General features: G+C 30.5%; 1 protein-coding gene across 1 annotated transcript in view; it reads left to right on the top strand.

Moving 5' to 3' along the window:
• The window catches only part of LOC118190028 (alanine--tRNA ligase, cytoplasmic-like), a 105,677-nt gene that overhangs the window by 53,452 nt on the left and 31,987 nt on the right, over positions 1-20,238 (top strand). Inside the window, exons 12-17 of the mRNA XM_085822804.1 lie at positions 4,787-4,900; positions 7,543-7,680; positions 8,773-8,913; positions 14,313-14,398; positions 14,495-14,684; positions 17,432-17,485. Of these exons, the coding sequence (XP_085678930.1) occupies positions 4,787-4,900; positions 7,543-7,680; positions 8,773-8,913; positions 14,313-14,398; positions 14,495-14,684; positions 17,432-17,485 (723 nt within the window). The remainder of the gene's footprint in view (positions 1-4,786; positions 4,901-7,542; positions 7,681-8,772; positions 8,914-14,312; positions 14,399-14,494; positions 14,685-17,431; positions 17,486-20,238) is intronic.

The raw sequence follows: 20,238 nt of genomic DNA, 5'->3' as shown, positions 1-20,238 counted from the left end.
GGTTCAAAGAAAGTAAATTACTTTTATTATTAATGGGTTTACCTTGTGCGAGGGAGTTGTAATCTGAATAAAAACTACATTTTTGAACCTCTCTTACTAAAAAGGATTCTGCCTCATTTAACTCCTTTGAACTTACTCCTCCTGTTCTTCTCTGTGCTCCTTTCTGTTTTGCACACCTAGAGTTCCAAATGAACCTGAAAATATAACTAACAATACGTAATAATTTTAAATAATTGTTAGTGATATCTAGGACATTATCAATAAATTTTGAAGGCAAAGTGCATAAACAAGCAATGTCAGTTCTTTTTCTCAGTTCGTTAGAAAATGTCTCTGTTTTTTCTAATTGTTCAAAGTCAATGTTCTTGTTAGGTATGACACCCTCACTCAAGAATGGAGGACCTTTCCACCACAGATCAGCATCATGCAGCTTGTCAAAATTCAGTCCTCGGGAAATAAGGTCTGCTGGGTTCTCCTCTGAACGCACATAATTCCACTGGCATGTATGTGTTAGCTCTTGGATCTGCAACACTCGATTAGGAACAAAAGTGTTTAGCACATGCGGAGGATTCTGAAGCCACGCTAACACTATGGTTGAGTCACACCACAGACATATTTTGCTGATGTCCAATTTCAATAAAGGCACCACCTTTGCAACAAGCTGTGCTAGCAGTACAGCTGCGCAAAGTTCCAGTCGAGGTACTGTCAGCGGTTTTAGTGGAGCTACTCTGAACTTGCTGCAAAGCAAATGTGAAGATAAATTATTGTCACTTCTACAGCGTAAATAGATGGCTACTCCGTATGCGTGTTCTGATGCATCTGAAAATCCATGAATTTGTATATCAGAAAAACTATCCTGTAAAACATATCTACTGACTTTCAAATTGTTGATAGATTGCATTGAATCAATAAAAAGTTGCCAATCCTTAATTATCCTTTCGGGTAGCGGATCGTTCCAATCAAGCTTCAATAACCTTCAATAAGTCTTTGGATGAAGATTTTTGCTTTTGTTATCCCTGGACCAAGCAGTCCTAATGGATCATAAATGCGAGCAATATCAGACAACACTGTTCTCTTTGTGTAAGTATTTGGTTTCTTGATGGTTGATTTGTACGAAAAACAATCTATCTTTGGATTCCATAATAATCCTAAAGTTTTGATGCTCTGATCGTCATCGAAATTACTGAAAGAATATTCTTCTTGTCCATCCGGAAACTGCAAAAGATCAGGATGATTAGCACACCATCTGTGCAGACGCATTCCTCCACTTGATAATAGGTTAATCAATTGCGACTGTAATTCTTTAGCCTCTATTAGAGTATGGGCTCCTGTGAGTACGTCATCGACGTAAAAATCCCTTTGTACTATTGGCGCTGCTAACGAAAAATTATTTTTCTTGTCTTCTGCTAATTGATTAAGTGTGCGTGTTGCTAGATATGGTGCGTTGGAAGTACCGTAAGTTATAGTCTTCAGTCTATAGACCTTAACTGGTTCTTCTTCACTACTCTTCCATAAGATGCGTAATAAATCTCTTTGATGTTCTTTAATCAAAATCTGACGATACATTTTTACAATGTCTGCTGTGAAGGCAATTTTATGCGTTCGAAATCTGCAAATAATATCAAATAGTTCGTCTTGAACTAACCCTCCATTCAGCAGAATATCGTTTAACGAAATTCCAGTAGTCGTAGGAGCAGTGGCATCGAACACTACCCTAAGTTCAGTGCTAGGTTTCTTGGACCTGAAAACCGCATGGTAAGGAAGATAATATGAGAAACTAGAGCTATCCCCTTCATCAATTTCTTCGGAATGGCCTAATTCATTATATTCCTTAATGAAATCTTCATATAAGTGTTTCATTGCAGGATTGCGAGTGAAGCGTTTAAGTAGATAATTCAGTCTTTTGCTAGCGTTTTCTCTCAATTCCCCTAAAAGGCTAAGTCCTTCCTCCTTAATTGGCATTTCCACTACATATCTGCCATCATCTTGCCTCGCGTGTGTACGAAGAAAGTGCTGTTCACAAAATTCCTCTTCCTGACTTTTCACTTTTTTTGCTTCATTAATACCTTCAATCTCCCAAAACCTTCTCATGTTGTCAGATAAATTATCCCCATTTTCCACAAACCCACAAAAATTATCAACACTGCCTTGCTGCGGCATGCGTACTGACCCGCTAACGATGTATCCAAAAACTGACTGATGGAGAATCAGGTCTTGCATATTTATTCTATTTGTTTCCAGTAAATCAAAAAATATTTCGTTAGATAATAAAACATGTATTTGACCAGGTTTATAAAACTCTGGATCAGCTAAACTAATGAGTTGCAACTGCTTAACATCAGGAATGTTTATATATCTAGCAGGCGTTACGCGAGTTATTTTTTGGACAACAAAAAATTTTAAGGTATGAATAAAATCTCTAGTAGCGTTAGCGATGGTTGCTATAGCTTTTTCCTTAACACCCATAACTCTACCATTGATACCTGAAATAGAAGCGTTTATTTTTCTTTTCTTCAAATTCAATAACTCAGCACCTTGTTTAGTAATGAAATTATTTTGAGAACCGGAATCTAGCAAGGCTCTCAGCGAGATAAATTTTCCATCATTACACGAACGAACTTACACTTAACGAAAATAATTTCAGTTGAAAGTAGAACTTGTTTATTAAAAGAACTGGAAATATTCAACGCAGTACCGTTAATGGACTTTGCTTGGTTGGTTTCGTGTCACTAACCTTTTGGCTGCTTGCCATTGGAGAGCATTTGGAGAAAGATTACTGCTTAATTTATTAGTCTTGTTTGTGATTTGATTCGATGTGCCATTTACTTTATCGAAATTTTCTTCATTTCGATCAAAATGTAAGAGCGAATTGTGAAATTTCTGACATTTTCTGCATGTATTAGAACTTTTACAGTCCTTGATTGTGTGGACCAAAGATAAACAATTGAAACATAGTTTTTTTGTCTTTACAAATTCCAATCGTTTCTTGACTGTTAGATTTAAGAATTGCGCACATTTCAACAATAAATGATCAGCTTTACAATAAGGACAACTTTTTGAATTTTCCGAAAGTGATGTAAGAGCTTTGGTATTAAATGAACGTTTCGATTCCCCATGCGGAGGTTTGTAATGTGATAGGGTGCGAGCGTGTTCCTTCAAAAAACATGTCAGTTGTTTAACCGTTCCTATCTCGTCTTTTTTAAGTGACCTTTCCCACCAACACCGAGTATTTCTATCCAACTTTTCAACTAATAAATAAACAATTAACGTGTCTGAAAATTCCTCCACCTTTTGCTCCAATGCTTCCAAGGATCGTAAACATTCATGCACCTTATCGATAAATTTTAAAAGCGACGAAGTAGAATCACTCGTTTGAGGTATAGAAATTAATTTCTTTATGATAGAATTGATCAAATCTTTTTTGTTGCTATAGCGCTCAACCAACAGATTCCATGCTATGTCATAATTCGAATCTGAAATTGGAATGGACTGAATAATATTTAAAGCGTCTGCCTTACACGAACTCTTTAAATATTGCAATTTTTGCGCATTAGTTAATTTGCTATTTTTATGCACAGCTGCGGAAAATAAATCCTCAAATTCAATCCATTCTTCGATTTTCCCACTAAATATTGGAAGAGACAATTTAGACAATTTTATATCCGAAACAATTATGTCTTTACTCGAACCGTTTTCATTTGAATAGCTATTCCTTTGAGAACTGATCTCAGAAATTTTTCTTTTAATTTTCAAATGAATTTCATCGAGATTATCTACTACATTTTCCTTTTCCTTAATGAATTCGTCAGTGTCCTTTTCTTCACAATGTGCAAATAAAGAATCGAAAATGTTACTTAATTCCTCTTTAAATTCTAATATTTTTGATTCGTATAACTCCAATAAGGAAATATCTGCTTCATGCACTGTAGAATTTACCTTATTTTCAAACTTTCTGATACTGCATTTTAAACTTTTTTTGTGAGCTTTAATCGCTTTCAATTCACTCATCATGAACAAATAAATAATTTATCACTTACCGTGATTGCAGATTTCTCGACAGCAACACCGGAAATGAACGAAGACACAGTATCCAATCTTAATTGCGTAATCCACACGAAAACGAAAGCATTCCAAACACTCTATATGAAGTTATGCGTAATACAACCAAACAAAAGTATTCTAAATGTTCTAAAAAGTTAATTTTAGCAACGATATCTTTTACCTGTGGCTCGGCGGGCCATAAAGTGTTCATGCGATGCGTGCGTTGTTATACAACAATTTCAAATTAACTAGAAGTGGACTGTACTAAATATTTTATTCAACAACTTTAATCAAATGCGTGCCATCTTTCAAGTGATGACTTACTACTAATAACAACAGCAATAAAAAAAAACTGAGTAAGCGTTTACAGGGTTGCTGTAATGAACATCTGCGCCATGCAAGGGGCCAAGAAGAGAAAAAATGACGTAATCTTACAGTTAAATAGTCTTAATGACTTAACAAATGTATTTAATGATATATATTCATAACATCACATTTTTTACACCAATATTATCTGATGACTTAGCTTTCATCTAATTGTAGAAAGTGAGTATGTAGGAACTGTACAGTTAGAAACAAAAATAAACTTCAGTTTACTTTAGTATTGCTTCTGTAGCAAATATATAGTGTGAAAGTACAAAGTTTACTTCCAGATAATTCTGTAAACATAGGTAAAATATAATGGTGAGGAATGATTGTATAAATCTAAATAAAGTTATAAAAATTTTTAATTTGTGTTTTGTTACAGGACTTTAGTTTTCAAGTTGAAAATGTGACTTCTTCTCATGGGTTTGTCTTTCACCATGGAACTGTTACTGGTGGCACCTTGAAATGTGAACAAGTTCAGATGTCTGTTAATGAGGTATAATAAATGTTTTGTTTTCTTGTGCATAATATTGTAAGATAAATACTATTATCATATTAGAATTAAATATTTGTATTACAATTTAAAAGTATGAATGGTATTAGTGTTATTACAGGGGGCAGTAATTGTTTCTTACGTTGATGATCTAGCTAATGGAATTTTTTAAAAGTTATTTGCTAATCCAACAAATGACTTCTAAAAAATGTCTTTAGCTGGACTGGTGTATTAATTAAAAATTCAATGCAGTCAAAAGTCGTTAATTCGGACACCCATAATCCAGAATGATCTATAATCCGGACCTCAAAGCTAAAAACTTTCTGCGCATGCGCTGCGTTGACACATGCGCATAGGCGTTTACACGTGTGCACAAGACCTTTTACGTCTGCGCATATGCGTGTGCGCAAGTGCAGAATACGTTTTTGCGTGCGCGTTTAACGTATAACGAACGGTATAAGCTAAAATTATACAATTATCTATTTCAGTTAATGTTGATGCTTGCATTATTCCTTAATCTTTGAATTGGATGCAGCTTATTATTTTTCGCAGACTGTAAGAGCAATTTTATAAAAGTAAACTTGAACTTTCGATTATGTCAATTTCCGATTCTGGAGCTCCCAAAGGATCTACAAAACAAAAGTATGTATCGATGTCCGTCAAACAAAAAGTGGAATTGCTGCAAAAAATGGATAAAGACATGAAGAAGGTGACACGTTTCGTTAGTGAAAACGAAAAAATTTCGATTGACGAGTTAGTCGGTATTCTCGGCACAGCAATTACGGGACTTGAACAGCGGAGCTTTTTAACTGAACAAGAAATTATGTCTGTTTATAGAATTAAAGAGAAAGTATTATCACATAAAACGAAACAACTTACATTGAAAGAAATGTTTAATAAAGTAAACAAATAAATATTAAGCTTCTTTTTTTGTTAATTTTGATACCCTTTACATCATAATTGTTCTTTATTTCCTAAAATACGGTTTCATATTTTTAATTTTAAAATTTGTGTATGCCATCTTACGAGACTTAAACTGATGATCTATAATCCGGAATCGCCGAAGTCCCGATGAGTCCGGATTAACGACTTTTGACTGTATTAGTTTCAAATAAAATTTTATAAAGATTTTTTACCGCTGTTATTTTTATCCATCCTGTATTCATTTGACTTTCTGTTCAATGCATTCAAAATGCTATCATTCTATCTTTCTGATAATTATAAATGTCTAAGGTAAAGAAAAAAGAGGAGACATAATCTTATGGATGAAAATATTCAAAGTACCTATATCATAATTTTGTACTGTAAAATTTGTTCCCTCCCGTGCCGAAAATAATATTATTATGTATAGGTTATGTAAATATGATTTCTTCACCTGTCTCTGTTTTATTGCAAACATTATTATACAGAATTCAGACTTGTGTAATTAATTAAATACTTATTTTTTTATTTGAAATAATTTTGTCCGTTTTATATTCTTTATCAAAGTACTTTTATAGATTTTTTGTTTAATTTCCATAAATACAAATTCCCTTTCTTACTTATAATGTTACTCAGCTTCGGTTGGGGTTTAACAAAAGTACATTCGATTTCTCTTAAATTCTTTGAGTCTTGTTATACATTTTGGTCCTTGATTCTAATAAATGGTGTACTTATATATCCGTCATTTTTACATTATGTTTTACATTACATTACATTATGAATAAATCATTCAGTAGTTTATATTGCCCCAATCTTTTCCAAGAGAATCTTTTAGAAGTAGAAATTTCTCATTATCTTAGAGAGGAATTTTAGCATTTAATCAAGATATACAATGAAAATGTATTAAGAGAAAGAAAGAAAATGTAAGAGCATGTGTAGAACTAGTATTTAGTATTAAAATCAACTCTTTAGAAGACATGTCAGTGTTTAATAATGTATGTAAAATATGTATTCGCTGACTTTAATGAATTGTAAAAGTATAATCTTATGCACAAAATTCATTTTTTATGAAATTTGTAAATTTTATAAAGATGTGAAAAATTGTACTAGTTTCACAATGTGTCACCAAAGCTGTATTTTAAGTGTATACTCCTGGCTGACATTCAGTTTGCCATTGGAATTAATCTGCTTTATTACATCAAAAGTTACAACTTACATTACAAGTTAGTTTCTTTCGGGGATATGGAATCTTTCGTTTTGCATACAAAAATTTGGATCCAGAAGTTTGGGGTGATTTTTTAAGCAATAAATTAATCTGAAACAGCACTCTTTTCCAAAAAAAGTGTACTTTTTTTGGGGGGGGAAGGGGATCTGCAAGAAATATGTTTAAATTAATGTCAGTAATTTTAATTTTATGATCTTTTTTTTAAATTATAAGTTTTCTAAGTAATTATTTCAAAATATTCAGATATGTGTTGGTTTCCTCTGTAAAAAATATATATTTTTTCCCCTGAATTTTTTTTCAAAAATCTTCTGATTTTTATTCGCACAAAGTTCACATGTGTCCATAAGAAAGTTTTATATAGGTAATGTGTGTTACAATATTTGATTTCCAAATGCTATATTTTTTACTGTACATTTATAAATAAAAATTTGATTGTGTAATATATAGACTAATATAATATTTCAAATATATTAAATGTATCATATTGTTTGTTTTTTAGGCTCATCATCTTGCTTGTGCCCAGAACCATACAGCAACTCATTTATTAAATGCAGCTTTGAGAAAACTTTTACCATATACTATGCAGCGTTCTTCATATGTCGGACCTAAACATCTGCGACTTGGCTTTAGTGCAAGAGTGATTATAACTTTCATTATATTTTACATTATTTATTATCATAAAATTTTGGGTCCATTATGCAAAAAGAACTAAAATTGTGTGTTTCATTTTTAATCATAATAAATCTCGAATAGCTTTTGGGCTAAGATGGATTCCAAGTATGGAAGTCAACTTCCAGTTTGACGGGCTATACTGATAATGATATCTACAGTTTACTCACTACCATGGTTAATCCAAAACAGTTAAAAAACACGGGAAAGCAGAATAATGCATATTAAAAATTTACAGAAAAATGCTATTGACAGTTTATCTGTATTTCCAAGCAATTTAATCTGGAAAATAAATTTATTTGATTTCATAGATTAAATTTGCATTTAAAACAAACAGAATTGTTGCAAATAATGATAGAATAAATATAATTAGAAATGAAGAAACTAAGTTATAATTATCATTAAAGAATAATATTTGAATATCGTTAGAAATGAAGAAACTAAGTTATAAATATCGTTAAAGAATAAAACGTGAAGAAAATTTGAGCATCTATTTTCCTCACTTCACGTGAATCTACTGTATGTGTGTTTTGGTTTATTGTCGTGTTTCAGTGTGGTTCTATGTGAAATTAGAAAATGAATAGCTTTGCATCAGATTTATTTTTATAATGAGGCAGTGCACTTTATTCAGGATTACATACAATTATACATTTGCTATTGTAGATAAAAATTCCCAAATATTATGATATTATCTACTATCACTGTTGTTACCTCATACAGGTTTTCTTTTCTTTTTATATTTTCAGTGCACATATTTTTTTTTAAAAAAGTTTTTTAATGCTGATGCGAGAGTAATTTTTTTCACCATTCTCAATAAACATACTTAGCCTTTTTTGAAAAAAACCCATTTAATCTACTCATAACTAGTTGGGAGTTGGCTGTGTATCAGTAAGACTTTTGGTTCTGACCTTTTAGAATTTGAAATTTAGAATTTTAATTGCAAACTGCCAAATAAATTAGCTCGGGATAACTTTATTTTTTGTGTTTTAAGTAACTTTAAATTTAAGATTATCATTTTAGTTTACTGAAATATTTATATGTATTTTATTTCACATTTTAGAAAATATTAAGTACAGAACAAGTTAAGGAAATTGAAAGCTTTGTCAAAAGTTGTATTGAACAGAACCTGAAAGTGAAAAGATTGGAAATGCCATTTGAGGCACTGTTAGATAATCCAAAAGCTGTAGTGCTGCGTGGTGAGGTAATTTTCTTTAAAATATTAACTTTTTTAGTATTTGTCAGTTTTAACAGTGTTCAGAGTGGCAAGGAGAAAATATTATCATGTTCAGTTGCCATTGAAAATAATTGGGAGCACTTTTAAGTGATGGAATTTAAGCAGAAGTAATTAAAAAAAAAACTAATTTTTTCTGATGGGCATAAATTGACAGTAGCAGTTAATGTGGTACCAAATAAATTATCATGGCTTTTATATCTCTACCACAAGAACTCAGCCAGGTATGCCTCAAGATGTTGTCGACCCTTATGTATCTTTTCATAGCATACAAATCCAAAAATGCCTTAATTCATTACTCATGTGAAGGCTTCTTTTTCCCTGGAATTTTTTCACCTTGCATTTTCATAAAACTTCCATGATGACATGTCACTTCATTTCTTTCCAATTTTTGCTAATTCGGGAAGCTAAAATTTCTTTCTTCAAAAAATGCTAAGTCTTCAATTTCAGTTGAAAGTAAATTAAAACATTGTCATCATTTTAAATGATAACAAAAAATGAATTTCCTGTGAACAAATGAAAAATAATTTTGCGGTTCTTATCACTTGCTTTTATGTTGGATTTTAAATTCACACAAGTGCACATATGCTTTACAAGCATGCAGACTTAGAAATTGAAGAAAAAATTATAACTCAAAGCTGATGCATGAATAAGAAAATGAAATGTGAAGAAAATGTTACTTGATTTTTGATTTTCTTTCTTATTTGGCAATAAATGGCACCAAATCCAGTGATTAATTACTAGTTGGTGATAAAACCGACAACTACTTCTTTTTTTTTTTAAATTTTCTTTTTGGAAACTATTTTTAAAATTCATTAAAAGGAAAATGTATGTGAAAAAAGGATAATTTTGTTTATATGTATTTTTCTGTCACTTAAGAACCACAAAATGCTTCAAATTACAATATAAAAGGCAATTTTTCACTTCTCTAGCGATCCTATTCGGTATTCAATATACTGTAATAACAAATTCATTTGTTTTAAAGCCACTTTGTAGTTGCCTATCACAATAATTAATGAATAAAATTTATTTAAATAAGTATCTTAATAATATCTAAAATATCTTAATAATATCTAAAAGTATCTTAATAATAATTTTAGTGAAATCATAGTATCTCTTGTATTAATGTAATATGAAGTGCTTGAGACTGCAAAGCTCTGCCAGAAAAATAAAATTACAGGGACAAGTCTATTTAACATTGAGTTAAATGGTTGTCTCGCTAAATTCGCAAGATACTGCCAAGTTCACAGTGGGTTTGGCAACTAAATTTTGTCGCCAAACTTGGCGAGAAATCGCCAAACTGGGCGACCATTTTTTGACATTTGAGTTCGATCCCTGTATAACTGTAATTGAATGACTGTAATTGATCCCTATATGTAACTATAACCATATGTAACTATAACCTCGTCTCCCTATATGTAACTATAACCTCGTCTCTTATATATAATTTTAATTGTATTTGCCTTCTAGTAAATTCGAGAAATGGAAGATACTCGAGTTTTTTCGATGGCTGTCAGAAAACTGTATAAGCTAGGAGAGAGCATCAATTCTCAGTTCAGAATCAACATCAGAGTATTGAGTTACCTTCATTTGAGTTTTGTTCTTTAGATGCGCTTTGCATGGCATTGTGTTTAACGATCTTAGTAGTTTGAAGTGGTAACTATTCATTTTGTTGTGTGATACTGTGAAGAGCCATACCAATATTTTTGTATGAAGCTCCAGAACTGTAAAATATTGGTAAATAAATTTTAACCCGCGAGTGTGCGCGCTGGGTCCAATAGACCTGCCCGATTAAAGAAACGTTTCTAAAAACGTCCCTATTTTGCCCAAGTGGTTGTGGTTCAGTGTAGTCTCCTTCAAGGCCATCACCTTTATGCTTCCAAAGTTTTTCACCGGAAATTTGATTCAGAGTTTTGTTTCGACAGGATCAAGTCTTTCAGATCCTATTCTCATTCTGTAATGTAGTTCATTCGTGGTAGCACAGAAAGCTGCAAATATGTCACGTAGTATATCCTATAGGGAAGAAATGTTACGTTTGCAGAAATTATTAGATGTATGAACTGTTGAAGACTCCACTGAAGAAACTGATTATGAAAGTTATAATGAATTTTTTAGTTCTCATGATACTGATTCAAAAATTGAGAGGGATTCTGAAAATGAAAATGAGAGTGACATGTATTGCTTTATTAGAAGAGACAAAAAAAAAAAAAAAAAAAAAAAAAAAAAGAGACTAAAGCTGATGTTAGAACTTCTACTCATAATATTATTACTAAATTGCCTAAAACGAAAATGAGAATGACATTTATTGCTTTATTGCTTTCTTAGAAAAGACAAAAAAAAAAAAAAAAAAAAAAAAAAAAAAAAAAGCCTAAAACTGATGTTAGAACTCCTACTCATAATATTATTACTAAATTGCCTGGAAACATCGGTAATGCAAAATATGTGTAGACCCCAAATTAATCATGGGAACTTTTACTAAGTGAATAAATGTTTCTGAAAGTCATCAGGCATACAAATATTTATATTGCATCTACAGTCAAAAGTCGTTAATTCGGACACCCATAATCCGGAATAATCTATAATCCGGACCTCAAAGCTAAAAACTTTCTGTGCATGCGCCGCGTTGACACATGAGCATAGGCGTTTACGCGTGCGCGTAACACTTTATGACTGCGCATATGCATGTGTGCAAGTGCAGAATACGTTCTCGCGTGCACGTTTAATGTATAACGGACGGTATAAGCTAAAATTATCTAATTACCTATTTCAGTTAATGTTGATGATTGCGTTGTTCTTTAATCTTCGAACTGGATCCGGCTTATTACTTTTTTCAGACTGTAAGAGCAATTTTATAAAAGTAAACTTGAACTTTCGATTATGTCAATTTCCGATTCTGGAGCTCCCAAAGGATCTACAAAACAAAAGTATGTATCGATGTCCGTCAAACAAAAAGTGGAATTGCTGCAAAAAATGGATAAAGACATGAAGAAGGTGACAGAGAGGTTAGTGAAAACGAAAAAATTTCGTTTGACAAGTTAGTCGTATTCTCGGCACAGCAATTACGGGACTTGAACAGCGGAACTTTGTAACCGAACAAGAAATTATGTCTGTTTATAGAATTAAAGAGAAAGTATTATCACATAAAACGAAGCAACTTAAATAACTTACCTTGAAAGAAATGCTTAATAAAGTAAAAAAATAAATATTAAGTTTTTTTTTTTTTTTTTTTTTTTTTAATTTTGATACCCTTTAGATCATAATTGTTCTTTATTTCATAAATTACGGTTTCATATTTTTAATTTTAGAATTTCTGCATGCCATCTTACGAGATTTAAACTGATGATCTATAATCCGAAAAAATCGATATTCCGGAATCGCAGAAGTCCCGACGAGTCCGGATTAACGACTTTTGACTGTATTTCTGACAGCTTTCAAAGAGAGAGAAATGCTCGTCACACAACTTTAATTGAAATTTGCACTTTTATATTTTTATGACATCTCATGTAAATGTGTGGGATCTATGCGTAACACATGGAACCGGCTTGAAAATTTTCTACAAAACTATGTCGTACAAACGCGTACTTTTTTTTATTAAGATGTTTGTGTTTTGATGACATAGGAACTCGCATCGTCAAGAAAGAGAGTTTTTTGAAGAGTTTGTGGATAACTGCCAGAAATATTACACTGTCGGTGAGCTGAACAATTGATGAAGAACTTGAAGCTTTCCGAGGAAAATGTTCTTTCAGGCAGTATATTCCTGTTAAACCTGAATAATAATTTCTGAATAGTAATATAAGGAATTCCTAATAAATTCTTTATTAATATAATATGTTTTTCTATTCCTTTAAAAATTTTTATTTCATAAAATATATTATAAAAATTAAAATTAAAATTTTAATTTTCATAATTTGCTTATGTTTAAAGTTTGATCATAATATTTTGGTATAAATGTAAGACTTTTATCTGAAGAGTAACAGTTTTTTCTTCAAAAAAGACGAGCGGGGTCTTTGGAACCCAGGCCATGCGCTCGTGTAACTCAAAAGAGCATGTGTGCTCCCGAGTTAATCAAGGTTTCATTGGTTCTGTGTGCATCATTCAATCCATTATAAACCTGGACAGACGCAACAATAATCACTACCATACTGATGAACTACTATGATTATCATACCTAACTTATTTAAGTACATTTTTATTCACTCAGTAACCTTTTTGCTCTCATAATTTATGATACAGTCAAAAGTCTTTAATCCGGACTCGTCGGGAGTTTGGCAGTGCAAGATTATCGATTTTTCCAGATTATAAATCATCAGTTTTAATCTGGTAAGATGGCATGCAGAAATTATACAATTAAAAATATGAAATCGTAATTTATGAAATAAAGAGCAATTGTGATGTAAAGGGTATCAAAATTTACAAAAAAAAAGCTTAATATTTATTTGTTTACTTTATTAAACATTTCTTTCAACGCGAGCATGCATAAAGCATACATAACGCGTAGTTGAAATTAGAAAATTGCATCCAGAAAACTATTTTATGCATATTCGTGATATTTATAATGATGGGGAAATTGTTTTAAATCAAATCGGAGTACATCAAGATGAAACACTACATTTAGTAAGGAATTATAAGCCGAATAAAATAAAAACATCTGATCTGAAGATGAGGATAGTGCTGACAGATCAACTTCCAGTTCATTGCACGCCGCGATGTTCCCCCCCCCCCCCGGCAAAGCAGTATGAAATTTATAAACAGATTTCGGAATGGTTAGAGAAACAAATCACCTCTCTGTCACTTTCTTCATGCCTTTATCCATTTTTTGCAGTAATTCCACTTTTTGTTTAATGGACATCGAAACATGCTTTCGCTTTGTAGATCCTTTGGCAGCTTCAGAATCGGAAATTCTATTTGACATAATCGAAAGTTCAAGCTTACTTTTATAAAATTGCTCTAACAGGCTGCAAAAAATAATAAGCCGGATCCAATTCGAAGATTAAGAAAGAACGCAATCTGCAACATTAACTGAAATAGATAATTAGATAATTTTAGCTTAGCTTTAAACGCACATGTGTAAACGTATTATGCGCATGCATAAACGCATATGCGCATGTGTAAAGGTATTAAGTTTGTAGCTTTGAGATCTGGATTATAGATCATTCCGGATTATGGACATCCGGATTAAAGACTTTTGACTGTATTAATAAATGCCACATTGTGTAATGCTTTAGTCCAATCCGAACAGAACCGAACTTCAAACATACATTATAAAAGTATAAAAATATTTTTTAGCAGAATTTGTATAAAATTATATGTTAAAACATGTATTTAGCGCTATTCATTTGTCTATAGCTTTTGTTTATTTCATTAAACAGGAATATCCTGAGATTGTTTCAGTGATCGCTATTGAATCTAACAGGGATGATGGCGAACTCATTTCATTAGAACCGTGCTGTGGGACGTTAGTATAAGTTAATGACTTTCATTTTGAAGTTTTACATTAGTATTTTGTATGAAGATTTAATATTTTTTCTTTCAATTTTGTTGTTACTTCTAGTCATGTGCATAATACTGCAGATCTTCTAGACTTCACTGTTATACCATCCAAATCATTTGGTGGAGCAACCAAGAGCTTAAGTGCTGTAACTGGAATGCAAGTTTCTACTACAAGAAAAAATGGTGAATTTCTGGAAAAAGAAATTTTTCAACTTAAGACGGAGGTGGAACAAACATTACAGGAAATCAATGTAATTTTACATTATCAAATTTCTTTATTAAGTTTTGAATTTTGATTATTTTTTAAAATTATATCAGATGCAGAATTATATATTCATTAACATTCATTAATAATCAATGAGAAGGATAAAATTATTCATGTTGAGATGACAGATCATCATAATTTGGTTCCCTGGTTGTTAATTTTAATCTAAGATATGGTCCCATATCCAAAAGCCTGTTCCCTTTTTTTTTTTTTTTTTTTAATCTAATGTCTATAAATGCTGAAAAAGCAACACTTCACATAGATAATGAAGTTCAAAAACCTAAGATTTATTTCTCTTACTTTCTCTGTTAAAACTGGCCTAAGACATTCTCTGTTAAAACTGGATACACATAGTGAATTTACAATCGGAGAATTTGCGATTTAAAATATGCTACTTATATCTGAAAGCATTCTTAGGAATCTAAAGGTTTTCTAATGAAACAGCTAAATTTATTCCCTTCTTTTTGAGAAGCATATAAAGACCATATCAATATTTATGCATACAATTTTTATTCTAACAGAACTTTCAATTATGATAATATATGTTTTTACTTTTTGTTGAAAATTCAGTATTTTCAGCTTGAGATTTTATAAAAATTGGTGGTTAACAAAAGAAGAATAATTTTATTAAACAATAATAAAAGTGGTGGTGAAGTTTTGAATGAAGATGATGACGGTGACTTTTTTTAAAATGATAATCTTTTTTTGAGGTTAAAGAATTCAACAATTGCTTTTGGTAATATACATGCCTACATTTCAGAAAATGTTATTAATAAAGTTAACCCTAAATTTTATGAATGATTAGTTATCCCCAGAAACAGCTAACACACATTAAATGATAATTTCATCATTATATCAATAATTGTTACAGATAATGATAAAGATAAAGCTGCTCTAACTGTTAGTAATAAGGTAGTTTATGTTTGTTAACCTGGGTATGCAACCCTGACTGTCAGCTGTAATATTAATAATTTATTAAACATATTTTAAGAAAAATGACTATAGCCTTCTATATATATGGCTATTTTTTATAATATTATTAGCTATTTTATATTTAATTCACAGAATTTTATTAAAACAATTCTAACACTGTTAGTGAGTAAGGTTCTACAAAAATAAAATTTAACATTTACATGATATTGTCAAGTAAATACTCTACTTGAAAAACTATCATTGTGTGTATCATTGGTAAAACTATCATTGTGTTTTAGTTAGTCAAAAGCAAATGATTTCATATTTAATGTACAAAACTACAAGTTATTCAAAAACAAATTTATCGATTTATGTTGTTTTGAACTATTTTACCATTTTAAATTCAAAGTATATGAGAATAATTTGAAATGAGACAAAAACAGCCTTAGTTTGATATAGGTTTCGAATAAAATTCTATTGAATTTGAGGGTGATTAGACACAAGCCATTCTTGTTCAACAGCAATTTTTTTTTCCTTCAGAAAATAGGAGGAGCACAAAACTTTTAAGAAACAGTTTTTGAAACAAAACCTAATTGTTCAGTAATTACTAATTGATTTTAATTAATACAAAGTACATAACTGCAGTTGGAAAAGTAGGAGGGAATGTTTTAAGGAAATCTGATGCATATTTTGATGCACATTGTTTTAATAATAGAAATTCTTACCTTTTGGAGATAAAGTGATATGACATCTGAGATCAAGATTTTTGTAATTTATTTATTTATTTATTTATTTTTTTAACTTTAACTATTTTGAATATTTTGTAGTTTTGTACATTAAATATGAAATCATTTACTGCAAATTTGATGACTTAGGAAAAGGGAAATAATAGCCACTCAGTCTGGTAGTCAAATGATAAAATAAAAAACTGCACATCTATGTCTTGAATAATTAAATATTCTTTCTTATTAAGTAAGTGCAAAATCAACTAGAAAATACATATCTAGAATCAATATTTGAAGATATAAAGGTAATTTGTTTATTGTGTATGTTACTTAATTTTGAATTTATGGCCACCTATTTTGTTTGCATATGTATACTTCATTTATTAATTCATAGAACTTTTAATTCTAAGTCAGTTGATGATACAGTTGTAAGGACAGCTCAAGTAAAATTTGAGATTCAGCAAAAACCTTCCTTCCAGATTTGGCAATTTCTTTTAATTAGGTGACATTCTGGAAGTTTCTAGAGAAAGTATTTTCAGATCATAATTGTGATAATTTTCAAAGCTTTCAGGAGTACTTCTTCTGCCTGTTAAGCAACCATAGGAACAGGAGGATGTGAACACTGTGAGCCATTTGAATCGGAAATCTCTTTTTTTTTTTTTTTTTTTACAATTATTGAGCTCCTTACTGAATGCTTACTGCTTTCGACTCTACAAGTGATTTTGGCCATCTGTGGTATTTTTTACTTGTTGAGGATAATTTTGCCCTAGCCCCTTAGCTCTGTTTTTCTTCTTGTTCTGTTTATAGTTGTGTATCTTGACTGTAAAAGGTGTTATTTTTTTCAAGTCGTTCTGTTCATTTAGCCTAATCATTTTAGGTATTCTCCATGAACCTGCGGGGCTTGTATCAGTAGGCATCTTTTTAGAGCAATATGTATATTGAAACTTCAATAGAGAGCACCAAGTAAAATTGTCTCCTGATGCATGAATAAGAAAAAGTATGAGAACACCAGTGAATATAATAATAACAGATAAAATTTAATTATGACATAAATTTATAAATTTTATTTGTTTAACAGGGTTGTTTTGTATTCTAGGTTCCTTTGGATACCATCTCAGCACATCTTAAAAAAGTCAAGAGCTTAACAAAAGTAAGTGCTTAAATTTAAATTTGCAGCTTTTTGAAGCTTTCTTTAGCTCTCTTTCTATGTCTATATACAGGGTGCATCAGAAAATGTATACATACTTTTGAACTGTCATTAAAAATTTATTTATTTGCTTGTTACTTATTCCAATAAAAATATATCTCATGTATGATTATTATAATTGATAAATAATTATTTTATTTTAAAGCATTAAATAAAAATATATTATTGTTAGGATTTCCTGAGATGGCATTAACAGGAAAACTGCATAATGAAATTCCTAATAGTGTAAAGAAAACTAAATTTAGTATTGAGACTATCACCATTAATAGCATTGAAATTCAGTGAGGCTTCAGCTTGATGAACAATATTTCCATAAGATTTTTTTTGACTGTATAGTATACAGATTTAATGAATGGGAACTTTTAAGAGAATTAAAGCCCAAACTTTATATAAAAACATTTTTGGAAAATCATTGCTTGGCCAAAACCTTCTAAAATGTAATTGAGGTGAAAGGAAATAAAATGTGTTGCAGCTTCTGGCATGAAGTAACTATATAATTAGATTTAATTGTTATTTTATGTTATTTCTATGGTATCTTGTAATTTTAGTTTTTTTTTTGAAACTGTAAATGCATTTATTACTTTAAAACAATTTTTTATTGGTATTTATGTATTATTGGAACCACCTTAGTAGATGTCGCCAGTTTTCCAGAATGTGCCGAACTCTGGCAACCATGCATATGAACATTCTGCAGGCAACAATCCTTCAGTCATGTCACTTTACTGTTTTTTTTTTTTTTTTTTTTTTTTTTTTTTGTGTGTGTGTGTGTGTGTCTGTGTGTTCTTTTTATTGTATTCCACGTTCCAATAGTTTTTATTGACAAATTATGAGTTCTCCCCCCCCCCCAACTCAGTTTTAAAATATTACTTGCAGAATTTTCCAGCAGTGGAAAAAACTGCTGTAAAAGTTTTGCAGTAATATAGTATTTTGCCCCAAAATCTCTAAAGCGAACAATGATGAGAAGAATTAAGTAGATGGTCAGTATGCATTGCCAAGTTTATGCAATTCTCTAGTTTTTTTAAGTGAAAACAGACATGAGGACAAGAACAGAACAAAAAAATTTCAATATGGATTTAAAAAAAAAAAAAAAAAAAAAAAAAAAAAAAGAGAGAGAGAGAGAGAGAGACAGAAAGAAAAGGAAAAGGGGAAAAAAATTTTTTTTTAAATGTATTATATCTGTATTTAATAATTTTAATTTTTTAAATGTTTTTTCTTTTGATATATTGATAGTATTTTGGCTAGCTAGCAATAAATATTGATAGATTTTTATTTTTTTTTTTAAAGTTGTAAAAATCAACAGCTTGTACCCAATAAGTAATTCTTACCTTTTATCTATAAAAGGCTGAAATTGTGCGAAGATGGTTGCATTGATCCTTAAATATCTTTTTATTTATGCACTGTTACTTTTCTATTTTTGTAAAATGTGAAGCATTATGATTCAGTATTTTGTTTTAATGACATAAAGTGCTTTTGTTAAAATTTTCATAGCTCACTGCTTTTTTCATAGGAAGTAGGGTTCCATAAGTAAAGTATAACTTTGTGTGTAGCCCCCAAAGAATAAAATTTACAATTCCTAAAACATTAATTGTACTTTCGTGAGTTAAAATCAGAACATTTCATACATTACCTCAAAAATTCAAAGGGATACAATCATTAAATATTTTCATAATAATAGGATAAATTCAATAACAGACATTATTTACGCAAAATAAAATAATTTATTGCCATATCAAGAAATTTATGTTTTTTACTTGCTTCCTAAATATGTTTGTTCTCAGAAGTTCTGAGATTATAGTTATGTTGTTCCTAGAAAAATAACATCTCTATGAGAACTGTATAAAATGTTAGATTTTATTAACCCAGGGATAATAGTCTCAAAATGGCATTTGATAATGAATCGCTAAAAACAGCTTATTGCTTTTCAAATTATTGTCACAAAATATTAACGCCCTGTATAATATGTATTTAAAGAAATTAAATACTGAAGAATGTGCATGAATGTATGTATGTTTCTTGCACTGTGAAAAAACAACAGTGCCTAGAGCCATCAAATTTCGAATTTGTTTTATTATCTCTTTCATATTTTGTAAATCTTTAACAGATTTTTGATTAACAAACTCAATGATTTAAAAGTGAGCATTAGCAGCACTAATTTTTTATTCCTAATGCATAAGACTGTCTATTTGAAATTCTAAAGGTATGCTGTTTTTAAAAATTTTGTGACTTTGCTGTTGAATCAAATTTTATGTGGCTTTTGAATCAAGAATGTGATATTTTAGAAGTAAAGTAAACACACAACACATTAATAATAAAAAGACAAAAAAAGTTTTTTTAAAGCGAACTTAGTAAGAAAACTGAACATTGATATGTTGAACTCAGAAAAGACTAAAAAAGCAAAAAAATGTATGCTAAAACTTTGGAAATTCTAAACTTATATGCTGCTTTTAAAACTTTTTGCAATTTTGCTGTTAAATTGTATATCACGTAAGTGGGGGAAAAATGGGCTGCTTAATATTAAAACCTTAAAAAAAAAAAAAAAAATTAATAGGAGTGAGTTTAACAGCACACTGTAAAGTCAGAAAGTAAAAAACTTTAACGAACTCTTTTGGGCAACCATTAAAATCTGAAACCTTTCAGATTTTTTTTTTAACCATGTTGAAACTATTTTCAATAAATGTAATAATTTCACCTTAAAT

The sequence above is a fragment of the Stegodyphus dumicola genome, chromosome 8 (genome assembly GCF_044657685.1).
Source record: "Stegodyphus dumicola isolate Sdum_Otavi_A_Nest chromosome 8, ASM4465768v1".
NCBI classification, from domain to species: Eukaryota; Metazoa; Arthropoda; class Arachnida; order Araneae; family Eresidae; genus Stegodyphus; species Stegodyphus dumicola.
This window is presented reverse-complemented; position numbering and strand designations above follow the sequence as displayed.